This window comes from Phyllostomus hastatus, unplaced genomic scaffold (assembly GCF_019186645.2).
Source record: "Phyllostomus hastatus isolate PE091 unplaced genomic scaffold, TTU_PhHast_1.1 phas_contig_198, whole genome shotgun sequence".
Classification (NCBI taxonomy): domain Eukaryota; kingdom Metazoa; phylum Chordata; class Mammalia; order Chiroptera; family Phyllostomidae; genus Phyllostomus; species Phyllostomus hastatus.
The window spans coordinates 7,330,570-7,347,382 of NW_025333715.1; the positions used below are offsets into that span (position 1 = coordinate 7,330,570).

Sequence of the window (16,813 nt, forward strand, 5' to 3'; positions counted from 1 at the left end):
GGCCCCACCTCGGCGGTGGCTACATGCAAGTGTTCCTGACGTGGCTGCAGCAGCCCCCTCCCCCCGGCAGCATCCGCCAGCACCCTGGGCTCCCGGCCCCCAGCCTTGAGTTCTTCCAGATCACAGGCGAGGACGTCCAGAGTCCCAGAGGCCAGATCCTGTGGGACTGGCCCTGACTGGTGTGGCTCAGGGGGGCCTGGCCCTCATCCCGCAGGCTGAGAGGCCGCGGGTTCGATTCTGGTCAGGGCACATGCTGGGTTGCGGGTGAGGTCCCAGGTTGGGGCATTGGAGATGAAACCTCACGCATCAATGTTTCTCCCCGTTTCTCCCCCTCCCTCCCCCTCCCTCTGAAAATAAAATCTTTTTCATCTGCAGGATCGGGCTGGAGCTCAACCAGATTGTTCACCCAAGACTCCCAGGGAAGGGGGAGGGCTGGGGAGACGGGCGCTGGAGACCTTGTCCCAGTTCCCCGTGGTTAATAAGGGCCTTTTTCATCCTCCCTGCTCTCCCCCCAGCAAACTGTGAGAGCTCCCCAAGGCCACTCTGCTGAGGCTGGGGCTATGGTGACTCAGAAGCCGCCCCCTACCCCCACCTGGTGCCTGTAAGACTGAGTGAGGAGGGTGGTGGAGAAGGGCTAGGGGAAGCGACTGTGGGAAGGGGGTCGCCACCTGCAGTGGAGGCGCAGCAAGTCGTTGTGGAGGACAAGGGTGGATGGGGCTTTCACAGCAGCCAATCGGCCTGGCAGCTAGGGCGGCAGAGCTGCTCCAATGGCTGAGTCCAAGGCCAAAAGTCTGGAGGGGTGGGGCCGGAGCAGCCGGAGCAGCCAGAGCCTGAGCTCGCTGCGCCCCCTGGTGGCTGGCTGTGAGGAAAACATCCACGCTTGGTACAGCGTGGCACACGCTGAGGCACACACTAGGGGTGGCCACAGAGTTAGGGACAAAGTGGGATAGAGCACAGGTTTCCAGACTGGCAGGGGCCTCTCCAAGAGGGACCCACACTTTCCTTTGGGGTCTGAACCCTCTGCCTCTCCTCCAAACACAGGTACGGGTGCCCAGCCCCTCCTTATCTGGGCAGCTGTAGACCATCCTTTGGTTCAGAAGCAGGGGACAAGGCGTTCACCAGCCTAGACTCTGCAGGCAGCAGGGTCGGGGTGGGGTGGTGAGGGGCAGGGCCGCAGAGCAGGCGCTCCGCTCCCTCTGCGGCAGCACAGACTCCAGCAGAGCCAGACGGCGGCCCTGCTGTACCAGCCCTGCAGCCTGGGTCTCATCTTCATTTGGAGGAGAGAGTCAGCTCCAAGGTCCACTATAGCTTTTGGGAGCCTGCCCACATGGCCGCAGCTCCGGCCAGCTTTTTCAGCCCATCACAGAGCAGGCCAACTGCTCAGAGAGAATAAAGCAACGCGTCACAGCCAATTTCCACAGTTGTTTCACGTTCACGGTCACGGGCATAGGCCTTCCCCCAGCCCAGCCGTAGGACTCTGACAGGGCCCAGAGCCTCTGGCCTGGGCCGATGATCAAAGGCCCCCTGTGTCGCCGTGGGGAGAGGGGGGACCTTGGCTCTGCCTGCCACCATCCAGGGCTCAGGGCAATGCCCCGTGCAGCCGCCCCACCTCCACGAAGGCCTCCACGCAGCGGTCGATGTCCTCCTCGCTGTGCACCGCTGAGATCTGCACCCGGATCCGGGCCTTGCCCTTGGGGACCACGGGGTAGCTGAACCCGATGACGAAGATGCCTGGGGAGGTACAGAGGGTCAACCCGGGGACCATCGGAGCCAAGTGGGCTTTGGGCATGACACACAGCCCCCACTTCCTTAGGGTCACGGAGGCTGCCCGTGGCCTCCCAGACATGGGTGATCTCTCAGACACTGACTGCCTCGAGGCCCGGGTCTCTCAGCATGGACAGCTGGTCTAAAAAGGGCAGTGGTGGTGGGGGTTGTTTTGTCTTGAAGGGTGTGTGCTGGTTTCTGCTCTGAAAGAGCTGCATTTAACACCAGTCTTTGCAGAGGACGTTCCTCAGGAGCCCCGCCACTCAAAGTGACCGCCGTGGGGCCCAGCTTCGAAGAATAAGGCAGAAAGGATATTAAGTGGGAGCTGCAGACGTTTCGTGATTACTTCTGGTTTACGTTTCTCATCGTTCATAAGCTGCTGGCCGTTTATGAAGGATACTGGGAGTTAGAGGAAGTCACCACGACCCAGCTGGAAGAACTACCGGGGTGCTGCATTAACAAGGGTCAAGTGAACACCTTAGTAATGCAGGAACCGAAAGACACGGCGGCCTCAGTGTGATCTTATAGTAACCTGGGACATCTTGGGGCCTTTTAAATGTCTCTTGAGCATTTTTAAATGGAAATAAATTCTGGCTTTAAAAACTTAAGAAAGATAAAATGAAATAAAAAGAGTAGTAGAGGAGCAATAAGGGGGAGTATTCGCAGACTAGGGGTTCCCCACTGCTTTCTCTCAGGCCGCACAGCCAGTCCCTTTGTCCGGGCCTCCTTACCCCTCTTCAGCATGTCGTCCGCCATGCGGGAGGCCAGCCGGGCATCACCCAGCATCACAGGGCAGATGGGGTGGTTGGCTCCCGAGATGGTGAAGCCAGCAGCCTCCATCTTCCTGCGGAACCTGTGGGCACAAGGCTGAGTGTCACGGGTCGCTGGGGGGCTGTGGACCACCACACCTGCTCCTGATGGACCCAGGACCCAAGATCTGCACCCAGGAACCGACCAAGACAGAGATGCAGACCCAGAAAGTCAGGCGGAGGGACAAGCGGACCAAAAAGGGAGGAGGACAGACAGAAGAGACAGGGAGACACAGGGTCATTCGCAGAGAAATGTGCCAGGACATGGAAGGAAGAGGCTACGCTGAGCCCCAGGGCAGCCCGCTGGGCATGTGGATGGGCAGAGGCAGAACCTGTAGCCCTGGCTGGGCAGCCACACGGGAACGGGCCGAGGCAGCACCCCCCACCCCAGCCTTTCCCACCCCTGCCAGGGACCACACCTCTGGGTCTTGGCTGCCATAGACTGAACGATGGCGTTGCTCTCCATGAGCAGGTCCAGGGCCTTGGAGGCACAGCCGACAACGGCAGGGGGCAGGCTGTTGGAGAAGAGGTAGGGCCGGGCACGCTGCCGCAGCAGGGACACCAGGGGCCCAGGCCCCGTCGTGTAGCCCCCTGAGAACGAGAGCGGGGGAAGGGGTGTCACGAGCCAGGAGCCGGAGCCCATCCTACATCTCTCCTGAGAGCACACAGCCCACGCTGACCTCTTGTCTGTGGTCCCAGGTCCCCACCTTCCCTGACACCCCTCCCAGGCCCTGCATGTGGGTACGGGGACCCCGGGGGCACAACCCTGCAGGCACCTGACGCTCCGCCCAGCGCCTTCCCCAGAGTGGAGTTGATGATGGTGACCTGGTCCATCACGCCCAGCAGCTCATCCGTGCCCCTGGAAGGAAAGCTGCCACTGCCACCCCTGGCTGCCTGCATGCCCTGCAGTCACGGGTTGAGCTGCGGCCGGCCTCCTGGTTCCCCGCCCCTCACCCTTAGCAGCCCAACCCAAGGCCTCGGGTGCCACATGCTCCCACCGTCCTGTGGCCCCCAGGAAGCCAGTGGCATGACATTCATCCACAAAGACCAGGGCACCATAGCGAGATGCGAGGCGGCAGATCTCCTGCAGGGGTGCGATGTCGCCATCCATGGAAAAGGCCCCATCGGTGGCCACCAGGCGCAGTCGGTGCTTCTGCAGGGGAGGCAAGGACCAGTGGTGTTCGGAGTGACACGCTGGGGCAGCCACCCACCTTCTGTGCTGTCTGGGGCTCTAAGAGCTCCCCTTGCCCGGTGCCAGGCACAGGGGTGGGCACAGAAGCGCTGCTGCATTGGGGCTGGAACATCTTCTGCCGCGTCCCTGCCTTTCTGAGCCTCACCCATCTCTTCCAGGGCGGTCTGGGGCTGCGCTTGGCCCCAGGCAGCGAGGGGGCGCTCAGTGTCCCCTCCGGAGGGCAGCGTGGGGTGGGGCCTGTTCTTTCCATAAGTGAATCCTGCCATTATGCCTACCAGGAGCCTGCCCACACATAAGGTGCCCAAGGCAGCATGGTGAAATGAAAAAAAAACCTCTGGGTCTGAGGGATCTGTGTTCAAATCTTGGCTGTTTCAAACTTTCGGGCTATTGGTCTGCGAGGGCGGAGCTGGCCTTGGGAGGCTCAGGATAAACCCAGTCCATGCCCCACCTGGGCCTCCTGCAGCTTGGTCTCTAGGTCAGCCATGTCCAGGTGGTGGTAGCGGTACTTGTGGGCCTTGCAGAGCCGGATGCCATCGATGATGGAGGCATGGTTCAGCTCGTCCGACAGAACCGCGTCCTCTGGGGTCAGCAGGGCCTGGAGAGGAAGGCAGTTGGAGTAGAGCCATCAGCCAAACACTGGGGGGTCCTCCCTCTCCTATGACGCAGACCCTGAGTCCAAATTTCACTACCAACCAGGGCATTCCCCTGGGCAGGGAGGCAAGGAGCCCTCTCTGCCTCTACCTGGGTCCCCACATCCCCAGGGCTGGGCTGAGCCAGGGCCCTGCTCTCGTGAGAACAGGCAAGGATGTGTTGGGGGAGTGCCCAGCCCCTGCTACTCCCAGCCATCCAGGTGAGGTGGGTGACCCCTCAATACCCGGGAAGATGGCCTCCTTGCAAGCCCCAGGGTTCCTCCTGGAGCACCTACCTGGCCCAACCTGACATCCGTACGAAACGATCCCTGGAGCCTCGAGCCACGGCGCCGGCGCCCTGCCAGGCTCTCCTGACTGCCCACCCTCCCGCAGCCCGGTGGGCTTCGCCAGCTCCCGCTCATGGCCCTCACGCACCTCAAAGAGGCCCGCGTTGGCATCAAAGCAGCTGGGGTAAAGAACGGCGTCCTCCCGCTGGTGGAAGCGGGCTATCTTCGCTTCTAGATCCTTGTGGATGCTCTGGGGAAAGCGGGTGGGACAGGTGTCAATGCCCGCAGAGTCACGTGGGACGAGTGCTGGGCACAGAGGCTTCGAAGGCCACGGACACAGCCAGCTGAGAAGGCCGGCAGCCTTGGTCTTTCCCTCCCCCCTTCACCACGAGCGTTCCTCGGCGCCCGCGGGGACCTGGCAGAGGGTCCTCCCCGAAAAACAAGGGGCTTCTGGCTGTCCCTGCCTGGCTGGCTCTTCCCTTTGTGATGGGGGTCCGAGAGCGAAGTGATGGGTACCCATGGCAAAGGAAGGCGTGTCTTCCTGACATCAAACTGAGTGTGTTTTCCGACTGCTCCATGGCACAGGGTTAGGGAAGCAACTCTAAGTGGACTCCGGCGCCTTAGATTTGAAAGCCGCCCAGTCTGGGTGAGGATTCCGCTGGAAAGTGCCCTGGCCGCAAGTCGGCCGTCCCACCATTTATTTCATCCTCGCGTTTCCCAGAGTCCCACAGGCAGCCAGGAGCAGGACCCTGACAGCCTGTGTGTCCTGGAGCAAGTCATGTCCCTTCCCCGGGCCTCCGGGTCCTCATCTCTTTAACAAGGACGAGCTCAGCATGTACCACTCAGGACTGTTATGAGCGCTAAGGCATTAATTGTTACAATGCTCTTAAAACAGCACCGGACACAGAGTAAGCACTTTAAAAAGTCTCATGTTTAGCCCTGGCTGGTGTAGCTCAGTAGATTGAGCGCAGGCTGTGAACCGAAGGGTTGCCGGTTTGATTCCCATCAGGGCACATGCCTGGGCTGCTGGCCAGGTCCCCAGTGGGGGGCGCACTTGAGAAGCAACCACACAGGGATGTTTCTCTCCCTCCCTTCCCCTCTCTCTAAAACTAAACAAACAAAGTCTTAAACAACAACAACAACAAAACTACCTTGCAAGCAACCTCCACTTGTTTAAAAATATATACATATAAATAAAAAGTTTCATGTTTATATGTTTATTTTGTTACGTTTACAAAGCAATACCCAGCATTCATGGAGCATCGCTATGTATCGAGCACTGTCCTCAGCATTTTCACACGTACTAACTCTGCCCCGGGATGGGATGGGATGGGCCGGGCGAGCTCAGGCAGCCCTGCTGACTGTGGGAAGCAGACAGCTGGGGTCAGTGCCCAGTGCTGGGGACAAGGCTCCACTCTACCCACCCTCACCCCCTCACGGCACCCACCGGGTACCTGGGTCCCGCAGATGAAGCGAACAGAGCTGAGGCCAGCTCCGAACTCCTCCAGGGCCTGCAGACCTGCCTGGATGACCTCGGGGTGGCCGCTCAGACCCAGGTAGTTGTTGGCACAGAAGTTAAGGATTCCTGAGGTGGAGCACAGGGAACAGACACAGCAGCTCAAAGCCCCAAGGAAAGGCCTGGAAAGGTGCCAGGCCCTGGTGACCCAGAAAATAAATGAACCCGGATTCACCCTTGAGGAGGCAACGACCACACAGAATGACCCATTCTGGGGCAGAGGCCAGGACAGGGATCTGGAGGCCCCTGGGAGGCGCCTAATCCAGGAGAGGAAAGGTCAGGAAAGGACTCTCGGGGTGGCACCTTGAAGGATCAGAAAATTAAACTCTGGCTCTGAATCACATGCCTCCCCAGGGAAGAACCCAGCCCTGCCTCGCAGGCCTGAGGACCACCGTCCGGGCCTTGGTTTCCCCCTAGGTAAGAGGGGCTCCCCCTGGGTCAGAGGCTCTCCGTGGTCTTCGAACTCCACAGTTAACTCTGCTGCCTGGCACAGAATCACAGGCCCCAAAGTGGGGACCTCTGAGACCTGGACCCCGAATTATAAAGCCTACGGAGAACACGACTGACCCAAGGAGGAAACGGAGGCCTGAGAAGGAAGGTCTCCTCAGCCCAGGAGAAGCAAACACAGGATGAGTACTGGGGTCTCCTACTTTCCCATCTTTTTGACCTGCTCCAGGCTTCCCCGGAGGAGAGGTAGAGATTTCCCGGGACCTCCGTTTTACGGTTGAGTGCCGCAGCACCAAGGAATCCATGCCTGCTTCCTGGGCAGGAGGCAGTGGTGGGGGCCTTTGTAACCAGCACCCATTTGGGACCTGGCACAGACAGAGAGGCAGTGACTGCTGGTCAACAGGAATGAGAGACCAGGTGTGCCAGTTCACGGCGTGATTCCTGCAGCACTCCACGAGCCCCTTGCCCACTGTGATGTTGGCCTCTCCGGCCCATTAGCTGACCTTCCAGCGCCAATACACCAGAGACCTGCACCAAAGCCCAGCTCTGCCTGCAGCTCACTTCACATCTACTAGCTTTTCCGTTTGTAAAGTGCAATTAGTCATTCCCACGTTTGGAAGTTTGCAGGAGTCCACCTGCAGCAGTTAGGGGAGCACGCAAAACAGCAGCTCCAGAAATGTGGGGTTTCTTGCTGTGTCTTCCCATCACCCTTCCTCAAGGGACTCAGCTGGGTCTGCCTCTTTTTTTCTCACGTTCTCCCAGGGTTGGGCCTCTTCCTCCCTGCCTTCTGAGGCAAACAGACGCTCAAGGGCAAATCACCTCCCTTCAGGGAAACGGGTTTAACCAGGTTAGCAGGCCGGGTGGTAGGCCTGCTGTCTGGAAAAGGGGCCAGTGGCTACGTGTGCAGGGGGTCTCGCTTCCCACTGCCTCCAGGACCTCCATTCAGCTACAGCCTCAGAACGGCCCTCTAACACCCGGCCACGTCCGACGACTCCCGGGAGGGGGAGTTACCTCCGGAGACGCCGTCAACGTGGATGCGCGGCCCCTGACGCGACGTGATGACCCGCTCGCTCTTCCAGGTGCCAGCCCCGCGGATCCCTTCCAGCTCCTCCTCCAATATGCCACGCAGCTGCGCCAGCGCGGACTGCGCGCGGCAGCCGCCCGGGACCCGGGAGAGCGCGGCGCGAACGGAGCCGGCCCACATCGCGCTCACCTCGTCTACCTCGCGCGAGGGCGACTGCTTGTCCCGCAGCCCTGGGCGCCGCGGCCTGGTCACGTGGCCGGGGGCTGGGTCCCGCCAGCCAATCAGAGCAAAAGGAGCTCCCTGGAAGGGGCGCAAAGGCGGGCCCAGGGGCAGGTGGGCGGGGCCGGGCGGGAGGCGCAGCGGACGAAAGTGGATTGATTTGTAAGTTGAGACTGGAGAGGTCCGTGAAGGGGAAAGGGAGGCAACGCGGCGGGGGCCCAGCCCAGCAGACCCCACAGCCCATTCCCAACCCCTGCCTACACACCCATTCCTCGGAAAGGGTGCTCTGGGTCCCAAAGGCGGCAGCCGGAGGCACGTTCTATCCCCTCCAGCCCTAAGGTTTGTTTCTGCGGAGCTCTTGGAACGTTCCCTCCCTTCTCAGGTGTAAACGCCCCCAGATTTCCCCCTACTACTCGCCCAACTGCTCCGCCTTCTACAGTCTTAGAAGCGAGGAAAAACACCGCCCAGATTTTGTCCTTTTTCAGTTTTTATTTTAAAGTTTTAAAATTACAAAGACAGCAAATTCTTCCCGGCACAAATAACACTTTTTTTTTTTTTTTACAAAAAAGGGGGGAGGATTACGACGCGCAATTGCGCGCTTTCCTATATTATGAGAAAGACGACTGTACAGGTTTTTTTCTCCCAGCTCCCGGGTGTGAAACGTAAGTGCTAGCTCTAGATAGGTATATACACATTTACACGCACATACACAGACCTAACTCTGTAAAACTACTTAGCGATTGAAAAACGACTGCAGTATGTCTTACTGTCCACTCCCCGCCCACTACCCCTCCCCCATCTACCACTACTTAGAAAATACTCAGAAATTAGAGGTCGGGAAGTTTTTAAGTGGCGGTGGCAGGGCTGGAGACTCGCCAGACCACCAGAGCCACCTCTTGTACAGGAGGAACCAAAAACCAGGGGAATACAATCCAATTGTGTGGAAAAACCCAAGTTTCAATAGGGCTCACTGAGGCACTTGGCTGACTGACTCCCCACCCTTCCCCCAAAGTTTCCACTCCCATAACAGGAGACTTTCCGAAGCCACAAAGACCCCCCCCCCACCATGGCTAGTTTCCAGCTGAGAGAAGCCACAGCTTCTCAGACCAGCTGTCATTTTGACACCCCCTCCCTTCCCCAGGACAATAGGGAGGCCACAGGGACTCACAGAAGTGAGAAGAAAACTGGACTTGGATCCACTGGGAGGTGGAAGGCAGCCCAGAGGGTGTATTCCACCTCCCTACTTGGTGTCCAGCTGCTGCCACCCCTCTCCTCCCCAACAAGGTTCTGAAACTCACAAGGCTGCTCAACTTAGAGCTCCCTTGTCTTAAAAGATAACTCCTACAAACCTTACAATTCCTGGGCTCATCTCAACTAGCCAGAATAAGCTGCCTTCTGGATTTTCCCCACTCCCCACTTTCACCTTCGTTACCGACAAACCATCCAACTAAACAAAACATACCAACCCACCCCAAACCCTAAGTAGATTAATAACAAATTACCAGAACAAAATAATCCTCATCACTACAGAGATGAGATTGTTTTTGCTGTCCTTGCATGACTGGTTAAAGAAAAATGAACTATTCCCTAATTTCTGAGGAATCCAAATTCTGTCCCCCATACAGTCAGAATACAAACGGGCAAGGGGCTGCAGATAAGGAATAAGGAAAAAAGTATTTACAGAAAATAAGGAGACAGGCAGGAGTGTCCACAAGAAAAGCTTCACTGTCACTTCTTCTTGCTGGCCCTCTTGGCACTGGACTTGGCTTTGGGTTTCACTGGTTTGGCCTTCTTAGGCTTGGATGCCTTGACTGGCTTGGCTTTGACAGTCTTGGGTTTTTTGGTTTTCTTGGGCGTGGCAGCTGGCTTCTTCTTGGCCTTCTTGACTGGAGTGGCTTTGGGCTTCTTACTGGGGGCTTTGGAAGCTGCCTTCTTGGGCTTGGCTGCCTTCTTTGGCGTGGCCACCTTCTTGACTTCCTTCTTCGTCTTCTTGAAGGCCACTGACCTTTTAGGCTCATCGCTCTTGGCCAGCCGGAAAGACCCCGAAGCACCCACTCCTTTGGTCTGCTTGAGGACCCCGGTGGTAACTAGGCGCTTGATGGACAACTTGATCTGCGAGTCGGCATTCTCGCCCACCTTGTAGTGGCTCTTGATGTACTTCTGGATGGACTGGCGCGAGGAACCAGCGCGGTTCTTCTCCGCCTGGATGGCAGCCACGATCATGTCTGAGTACTTGGGGTGGTCTGTGGACTTCTTGGAAGCCTTGGCCCGCTTGGGCTTGGCTGCAGGAGTAGACGTGGAGTTTTCGGTCATGGTGGGCTGCCTGGTCTTGCTGTTGAAGAAGGTGCCTTCAAAAGGGTCAGCCCCCGTCAGAGGCCGAGCAAAGCCTGACTCGGGATCGGCTTTCGCGTCCCGGACTCTCAGGCCAGTCCGAAGCCTGGGTCTCTGGGACCTGGCTCGCGTCGCGGGAGTATTCGCTGGACCGTTTCTGCGTGCCCAGCTCCGCCGGTCAGTCTGTTTCTCTGCGCGGCTGCGACTCTGGCCCTGGCTTTGGTTCTGGCTTTGGCGCTGGCTCTGGCTCTGACACCGCCTCCGCTGCCTCTCTTTTCCCAGCTCCGCGTCTGGCGCTCAGGCGGCGCATCCGGGTATTTAGCGGCGGCGGGCGGACCGCGGTGAGGACAGGGCTGCTGGCTGCCTGCTCCCGGCCCGGAATGGCGCTGCGCCGCCGCCATCTGTGTTTCTTCCGCCGAGCAAATCCGACCTTTCTCCCCGCCCCGGGCCTTCCCGCTCCCCGCCGCCGCCCGGGGTCGCTGCCCGGCTCCCTGGGCTCCCCCGCCAGGCGGCCTGCCGGCCGGACCGCCGCCCCCCGACCCCGCCAGGCGCCCCAAACGGCGCCGAGGACCGCTGGGGTGCCGGCACATTTCCCCTTTGCTGGGGGCTGGCTCTGTGGGGCCGGGGAGCCCCGGTGCGGGAAACCCCCCGTAGCAAAGCTCCCCCCCTGGTGCTACCGGGGACACCGCTCCCGGCCCCCTGCGAGGTCCCCCAGCCCGGCGGAGTGGCCAGAAAGCGGCCCCAACTAACACACGCGGCCCCGAGCCGGGCGACTCCCAGCCGGGCCGAGCCGGGACAGGGGGGAGGGGTCGCTCCCCCAGGGTCCGGTCACCTCTCGGGGGTCATCCCGCCACCGGGCTCCCCGCACCTCTAACCCCTCTCTGTCCATTGGGCCCCTAAGCAAACTTTCCTTGGAAGAGTTGGAAGGGCACTTTCAAACTTTGTCCCTTCCCCCTCCTCTATGGGCTCTCCCCCAGCGGGCCCCCTGACCTCTGCGGTGGGGAATCTCTCCTGAGGCCGAACCCCCAATGCTTCCAGGGTCCCCTGAGGCAGTGAGCAGGGGTCTCCCGAGTCTCCTGCTCTCCTTAAAGACCCCCACATCTCCCATATATCCTAGCAGGGAATTCATTTATATGCCTTCCTCAGCCTGGGAGTTTGGGGGTGTCAGAGACAAAGCTCGCTGCCCCACCCCTGAGGCTCAGCCTGGGGGTCCAGTCGCCCTCCCAAGGACCCTCCAAGGCAGGGGTCTCAGGGGCGGGAGGACCACAGTGAAGGAACTGCCCCACAGGCTCTAACCAGAGGCTGTCCTGGGGGCCCCTGGGATGAGGAAAGCTCTGAGCGCCTTAGAACTTAGGAAAACGGGGTTCTGGGGGGGAGAGGTCTAGGAAGGGGTCTCGTTCCTTGGGCACTAACTAATCCTCGGGAAGTGTGCGGTCGTTAGGGGAACCGGGGCCGGGACCACCGCCATTTTGCTGGGAGGATGCAATGTCTTTGTTAAATTGTGTACATCTTTTCCTGTACTTGGCAGGTACAGATGAGGCAAACACGGGGCGCCACAGTCTTTAGGGAGTCTGGAGGGGCTTTGAGGGGACTTAGGGGTCCTCAGGCCAGCGGAAGGGACCCCAGAACTCCTGGGACAGAGCACCTTGTTTGCGACAGACATCCTACTTACACGCAGGGTCCTGCTTGGCAGGGGCCCTGGTTGGAGATTCTGGGATGCTGGCTCCCTAAGCCACATCCCACCACCAGCCCGCTTTTATTGCCTAAGCAGAAGCCCATCACTCTTCACTCAAAACAATACCCTACGAGCCGGGGGGGCGGTGCGGGGGGGGCGGTATGGGGGGATTATAGCTGGTCCAAATGATGAGCGTGTCTCCCGTAGTGCCCGGGAGCTGTTTGCAGACACTGGCTGTGGAGGAGGTTGGAGGGTTTAGGTGCGGGACAGGGTCTTCGTAGGGATATGGGGGAGGGGGGAAAGGGCTCATACTGGACTTGGGTGTCTCTGAAGCCAGGGAAATAAATGGGCTCCCCCACCCCCACCCCAAGGGATGGATTAATCCAAATGATTGGGGGAAGGAGGGGGGAGACCTGAGACTTGGTATCAGATGCCTTCTCTCTGCGCTTCTCCTGGTGGCACAGGTGGGGGAGGCAAGCATGAAGGGCCAGGTTAGTTCAAAAGGTTAAGTTCTTATTTGGTTGATATCAATTACCCCAAAGTTCCCTGATTTGAAAACACAACGTTCTGGTGGGTTTGCTTCGGTTCGTTTGAAAGGCAATTCCCCGGTTCCCACTAAGGTCTAGACGGGGACATAGGTATCCAAAGACACATCCCCAAGTCCGAGACGTTCCACCCTGCGCTTTCAGAGACGCCTCTCGCTCCCCCCGCCCCCGCCTGTGCACCTCTTAGAATCGGTACTGGATGAATCCAATGACACAATGACGAAATAATTTTATTTACACGGCGCATTACAGTTTGCAAAGTGCTGTCCGCACGTTTCCTTATCCTTTGCGCCTCCAGCCTGGGGAGGCAAGCAACGTGATTCCTAACCCCATTACCCGCCCCCTTTCCCGTAGAGGCCGAGGAACTCGTTAGCTTGCACGGGGGCGGGGGGGGGGGGCTCACTGTGAGGTTCGGCTCGGGCGCTCCCAGGCTTTTTGCGGCCACATCCCTATCCCCGCCCATCCCAGCGACCTGTACTTTCTCTCCCGGAACTAAAGCCAGAAACGGAGGGAGGGGTCGTGGGTGCCTCCCGCCTGGCAGCACAATTCGCCGCCCGTACCCCCTGTTCAGGAAAATTGAGGGGAGGGGTGGGGAGGGTCCGGACGAGGTTCCCGCAGAGTTGGGTGCAGAGTCCGAAGCCGAGGAGGGCAAGGCGAGGAGAGGCTGCCTCCAGATTAGCTTGGCCGCGCCTCGCCTCTGCAGAGCGTGGGGGCTCCTTGATTCAGGCCGGGCCCCACTCGGGCACCTGGAAGGGTGCTCTCCGGACCCTATTTGTGGATCGAAGAGCCGTTTTCTCGCCGGCAGACGGCGGAACTCCTTACGCCCCCTTCAACGCGAGCCCTTTAAAATCCCGGAGCCGCAGAGATGCGGGCAACTCCTCCTGGGAAATGTAGTCTCCCGGCGGGCGCGGAGCCCCGCACTGCGCCCCCAGCCCCGGACCCTCGCGAAGCGCGGAACCGCTGGCCGCCCCGGCCCGGGCGTGGGGAGGAGGACAGACATCTTCTGTCCGGTCGCGCGCAGAGAGGACCAGGCCTCCATGCTGTTTTTTTTTTTTCACCTGTCAAAAAGGGGGCCCTACCTACCTGTGGAGTTGGGGTGAGGGTGAAATTTAGTCCTGTATGGAAAAGTGTGAATCGCATTAGAATGCCAGGGGTCGTGTTTTACCTAATGTGCGTGTGTGCAGGCGCCGGAATTCACTGAGCCCTCGATCTGTAACATCTTCATTTTTCAGGCAGGGGGTCTAGAAGGGCTAAAGGATTGTCGGAGGGTGGGGGCAGCCTGCAGGAGGGTGACTGCCGACAGACACCCAAGCCCTGACTCTCCCACCGCACCACCTGTGGTGTCCTAGACCTTGTAGAACAGCACTTATTCTGGGCTTTTGGAACCCTAAGGAATTCCAACTTGATATGTGCCAGGTACTGGGATAGGACCTCTTAAACTTAGCCAACCTGAAGTAGTCCTTATGCCAAGGAAACACATGTGGGGGTGACAAATTCTGTTCCCCCACAGCTCCTAGGTCACTGTTACTGTATTGAACACTGTAGGCAACTGCGACACAGCGGTATTTGTGTAACATTTTACGCATTGCTGGTGTGCTGTGACGGCACTAGGAAGGGGATCGTTTTCCAGCTCCGTTATAATCCACGGGGTCGCTGTTGGATTTGCCATCCCCTCAGTGGCTGCAGGGCTGTTATACGACCCACAGCTGCATTCAGGCTCCTTCCGAGGGGAGAGAAAACTTGGCCTTGCAGTGCCCCGGATGAAGCCGGAAAGCTGTGGCTGGCTGGCCTCGGGCCTCTGCCTTACACTCGGAGGAGCCGTAGGAGAGGAATAAGTCGCCCCGTGTACAGTGTCCTGCCGCTGCTGTAGCAAATGACCCCAAACTCGGTGGTTTAAAACAACGCATATTCATTATCTCACGGTTCCCGAGGTCAGTGGTCCAAAAGAGGTCTCCTTGGGCTAAAACCAAGGAGCAGACAGGTGTGCGTTCCTTCTGGAAGCTCTAGGCGCAGGATCTGTGTTGTGCCTTTTCCAGCTTCCAGAGGCAGCCCGCCTTCCTCTGCGTGGGAGCCCTTTCCACCGTGAAAGCTGTCGCCAAACGGCTGAGTCTTTTTCATGCTGCCGTCTCTCCGGCTCTGACTCTTCCACTGCCCCCTTCCCTGGTTTAAGGGCCTTGGAGATTCCTCAGGACTATGGGCTGATCCAGGATAATCTCCCGGCTCAGGTGCACACCGGTGCATGGCCTTAATCCCCCCCCCCCCGCCCCCGCCCCAGTGGCACAGCTTATTCCCAGGTTCCCGGGAGCGGGTCGCAGACGTCTTCGGGGACCATCGCTCTACTTCCTGTCCGCAGCGACCCACACGCATCACCGGGCAGGGGCTGGGGGCGTGAGCAGCATCCCCCCACACCCACTGGGACCCCGAGTGAGGCCCGGCTCCCAGCCAGGGCTGTCCCCGTGCTCTGAGAGATCCCCGGTTGGGCGGAGAGCTGCAGGTGGTGGTGGTGGGGGGCACTTTCCAGTCACGTCTCGGCAGCGTGACTGGTAAGGAAGGGGGGAACACTGTGAACACCCCTTAGCTGGACTCTTATATTCCCTGTGTCCCTAAATACCTATCGCTTTTCAATTTAAATAGTTTAAGGGACACCTAGCCAGGTAGGGGTAGGGGGCAGCCCCCCAGGCAAAGAGTAACCCCAGGACCTTGTTCAGAGGGGAGACCCAGCCCTGCAGGGCATAGTGGCCACCCCTCCCGAGTACTGGGGACATTACTCTGCTGGCCTCTCCTTCTCCCACGTCCCCATCCCTCCGTGTCCAGGTCTTGCCCCCTTTCTCTCTGGAACCCCTGTTCTCCTGTCTGCCTGGTTTTCCCATCGGCCTCACCCCCCTCGCAGAATGGGAGCCTCAGCTCACACTGTACAACTCGGAGCCCTTCGGAAGTGGAGGGGGCTCAGGCGGGCACCGGAACGGACCTGGCACTCGGCCTCAGGGCTCTGAGTCCTGTGGGGAGGCCGCACGGCATGGATACCATTGCAAATCGTGATGGTTTCAAGTTCCGAGAGCGAAGGTAACAGGGGGCTCTGAGAGGAGGGCGTGACAGGCAGGCTTGCGTAGGTCGGGTGCCATGCCGGGGTGGGCTTTGTGGCTGGGTGCGGACAGGGGAGGGGACAGTGGGTGGGACGCCCTCGGAGAAGAGACCCCGCCTGAGCGCGGAGCGGTTGCAGCGGCCGCGGCGAGGGGCGTGGACTTTGCGAGTGCGCTGAGAAGCCGCTGCAGAATTTTAAGCTCAAACTTTTAAGTTTCTTTAAAGAGTCAACCCAGTTATTTTACGTTAAAAATTCAAGTTATGAAAATATCATTCATGCGAGAGATCATGCGACATATTAATGATTCTAAGACGACTGCGGAGACAAACAGCTGTGCTCCGCTGTGCAAGTTAACGCGATAACCTCGCCAGTCCCGCGGGCGCCCTCCTCGTCCCTCTCCCGGGTCGGGTCTCCGTGACCTTTACCCCCGAATCCTGTAAACCATTCTCTCGTTTTCCTGTCCGATTCTCCCGCACGGACTTATGCTCGTACACTGTACATCTTAGTGTTGCCTGGTTTTGGATTACATACAAATGGAATCACGTGTGGGTTTGGGTTTTTTTTTTTATATTTTACAGTTGTGCCAGTTATTTCCCCCATTGTGGGTGTCTTTTTCTGTGGCTTGCTGCTTTTACTCAGTGCTGTATATTTTGAGAGTCACCCACGTTGGTTCGAGAAGCTGAGACTCATTCCTTTTCACTGCTATGGTCAGAGAACACGCTGATTTTGGGGGCCCCTTTAAAAATATACAAAATGTAATAACATATTAGGTAAAAACGGAATTTATATTTACACCAAGGGAAGAACTCACAAATTGTAGATTTTTAAAAAACTGATAAATACTACAAGCATCATGAAGTCCAGAAATGTATAATTTTTACTAATTGACTATCTGATCCACGTGGTTAGGGTCCCCTCAGAGCCTTCCAAAGGGACATGGGGGTTCCTCTCAGGGCCTTGCAAGGGGTTTGGGCAAGGGAGGGACCCTAAGTCTTCGGCGAGGTCCACTCCACAGTGACTCCACCGCAGAATGTGCCTCCACTGCAGGAAGAGGCGACCGTGTGTCTCCGTCCTACTTGTGATGACAGAAGGGCTCCCGGAGGTGTTCCCGTCCTAAGCCCCGGAGCCTGTGAACGTGCCCCGTCACCCGGCAAGGAGGAAAGAAGGTTGCAGATGGAATTAAAGGTGCTGAACTTCCCTGGCTGGTGTAGCTCAGTGGATTGAGCATGGGCCTGCAAACTGAAGGGTGGCCGGTTCGATTCCCAGTCAGGGCACATGCCTGGGTTGCGGGCC

General features: G+C 58.6%; 2 protein-coding genes across 2 annotated transcripts; both read right to left on the minus strand.

Annotated features, from left to right (window-relative positions):
• Positions 1-1,407: 1,407 nt before the first annotated feature.
• On the minus strand, positions 1,408-7,908 carry GCAT (glycine C-acetyltransferase). Its single transcript, XM_045835098.1, has 9 exons — positions 7,656-7,908; positions 6,136-6,266; positions 4,830-4,931; positions 4,214-4,360; positions 3,572-3,726; positions 3,350-3,432; positions 2,993-3,164; positions 2,496-2,617; positions 1,408-1,731 (listed from the first exon to the last, which is right to left on the minus strand). The coding sequence occupies exons 1-9, from the start codon at positions 7,846-7,848 to the stop codon at positions 1,580-1,582; spliced, it is 1,257 nt and encodes a 418-aa protein (XP_045691054.1). The 5' UTR covers positions 7,849-7,908; the 3' UTR covers positions 1,408-1,579.
• A 448-nt stretch (positions 7,909-8,356) lies between these two features.
• LOC123816110 (histone H1.0) lies at positions 8,357-10,519 on the minus strand. Its single transcript, XM_045834865.1, has one exon. The coding sequence runs from the start codon at positions 10,198-10,200 to the stop codon at positions 9,616-9,618; it is 585 nt and encodes a 194-aa protein (XP_045690821.1). The 5' UTR covers positions 10,201-10,519; the 3' UTR covers positions 8,357-9,615.
• Between the last annotated feature and the right edge of the window lie 6,294 nt (positions 10,520-16,813).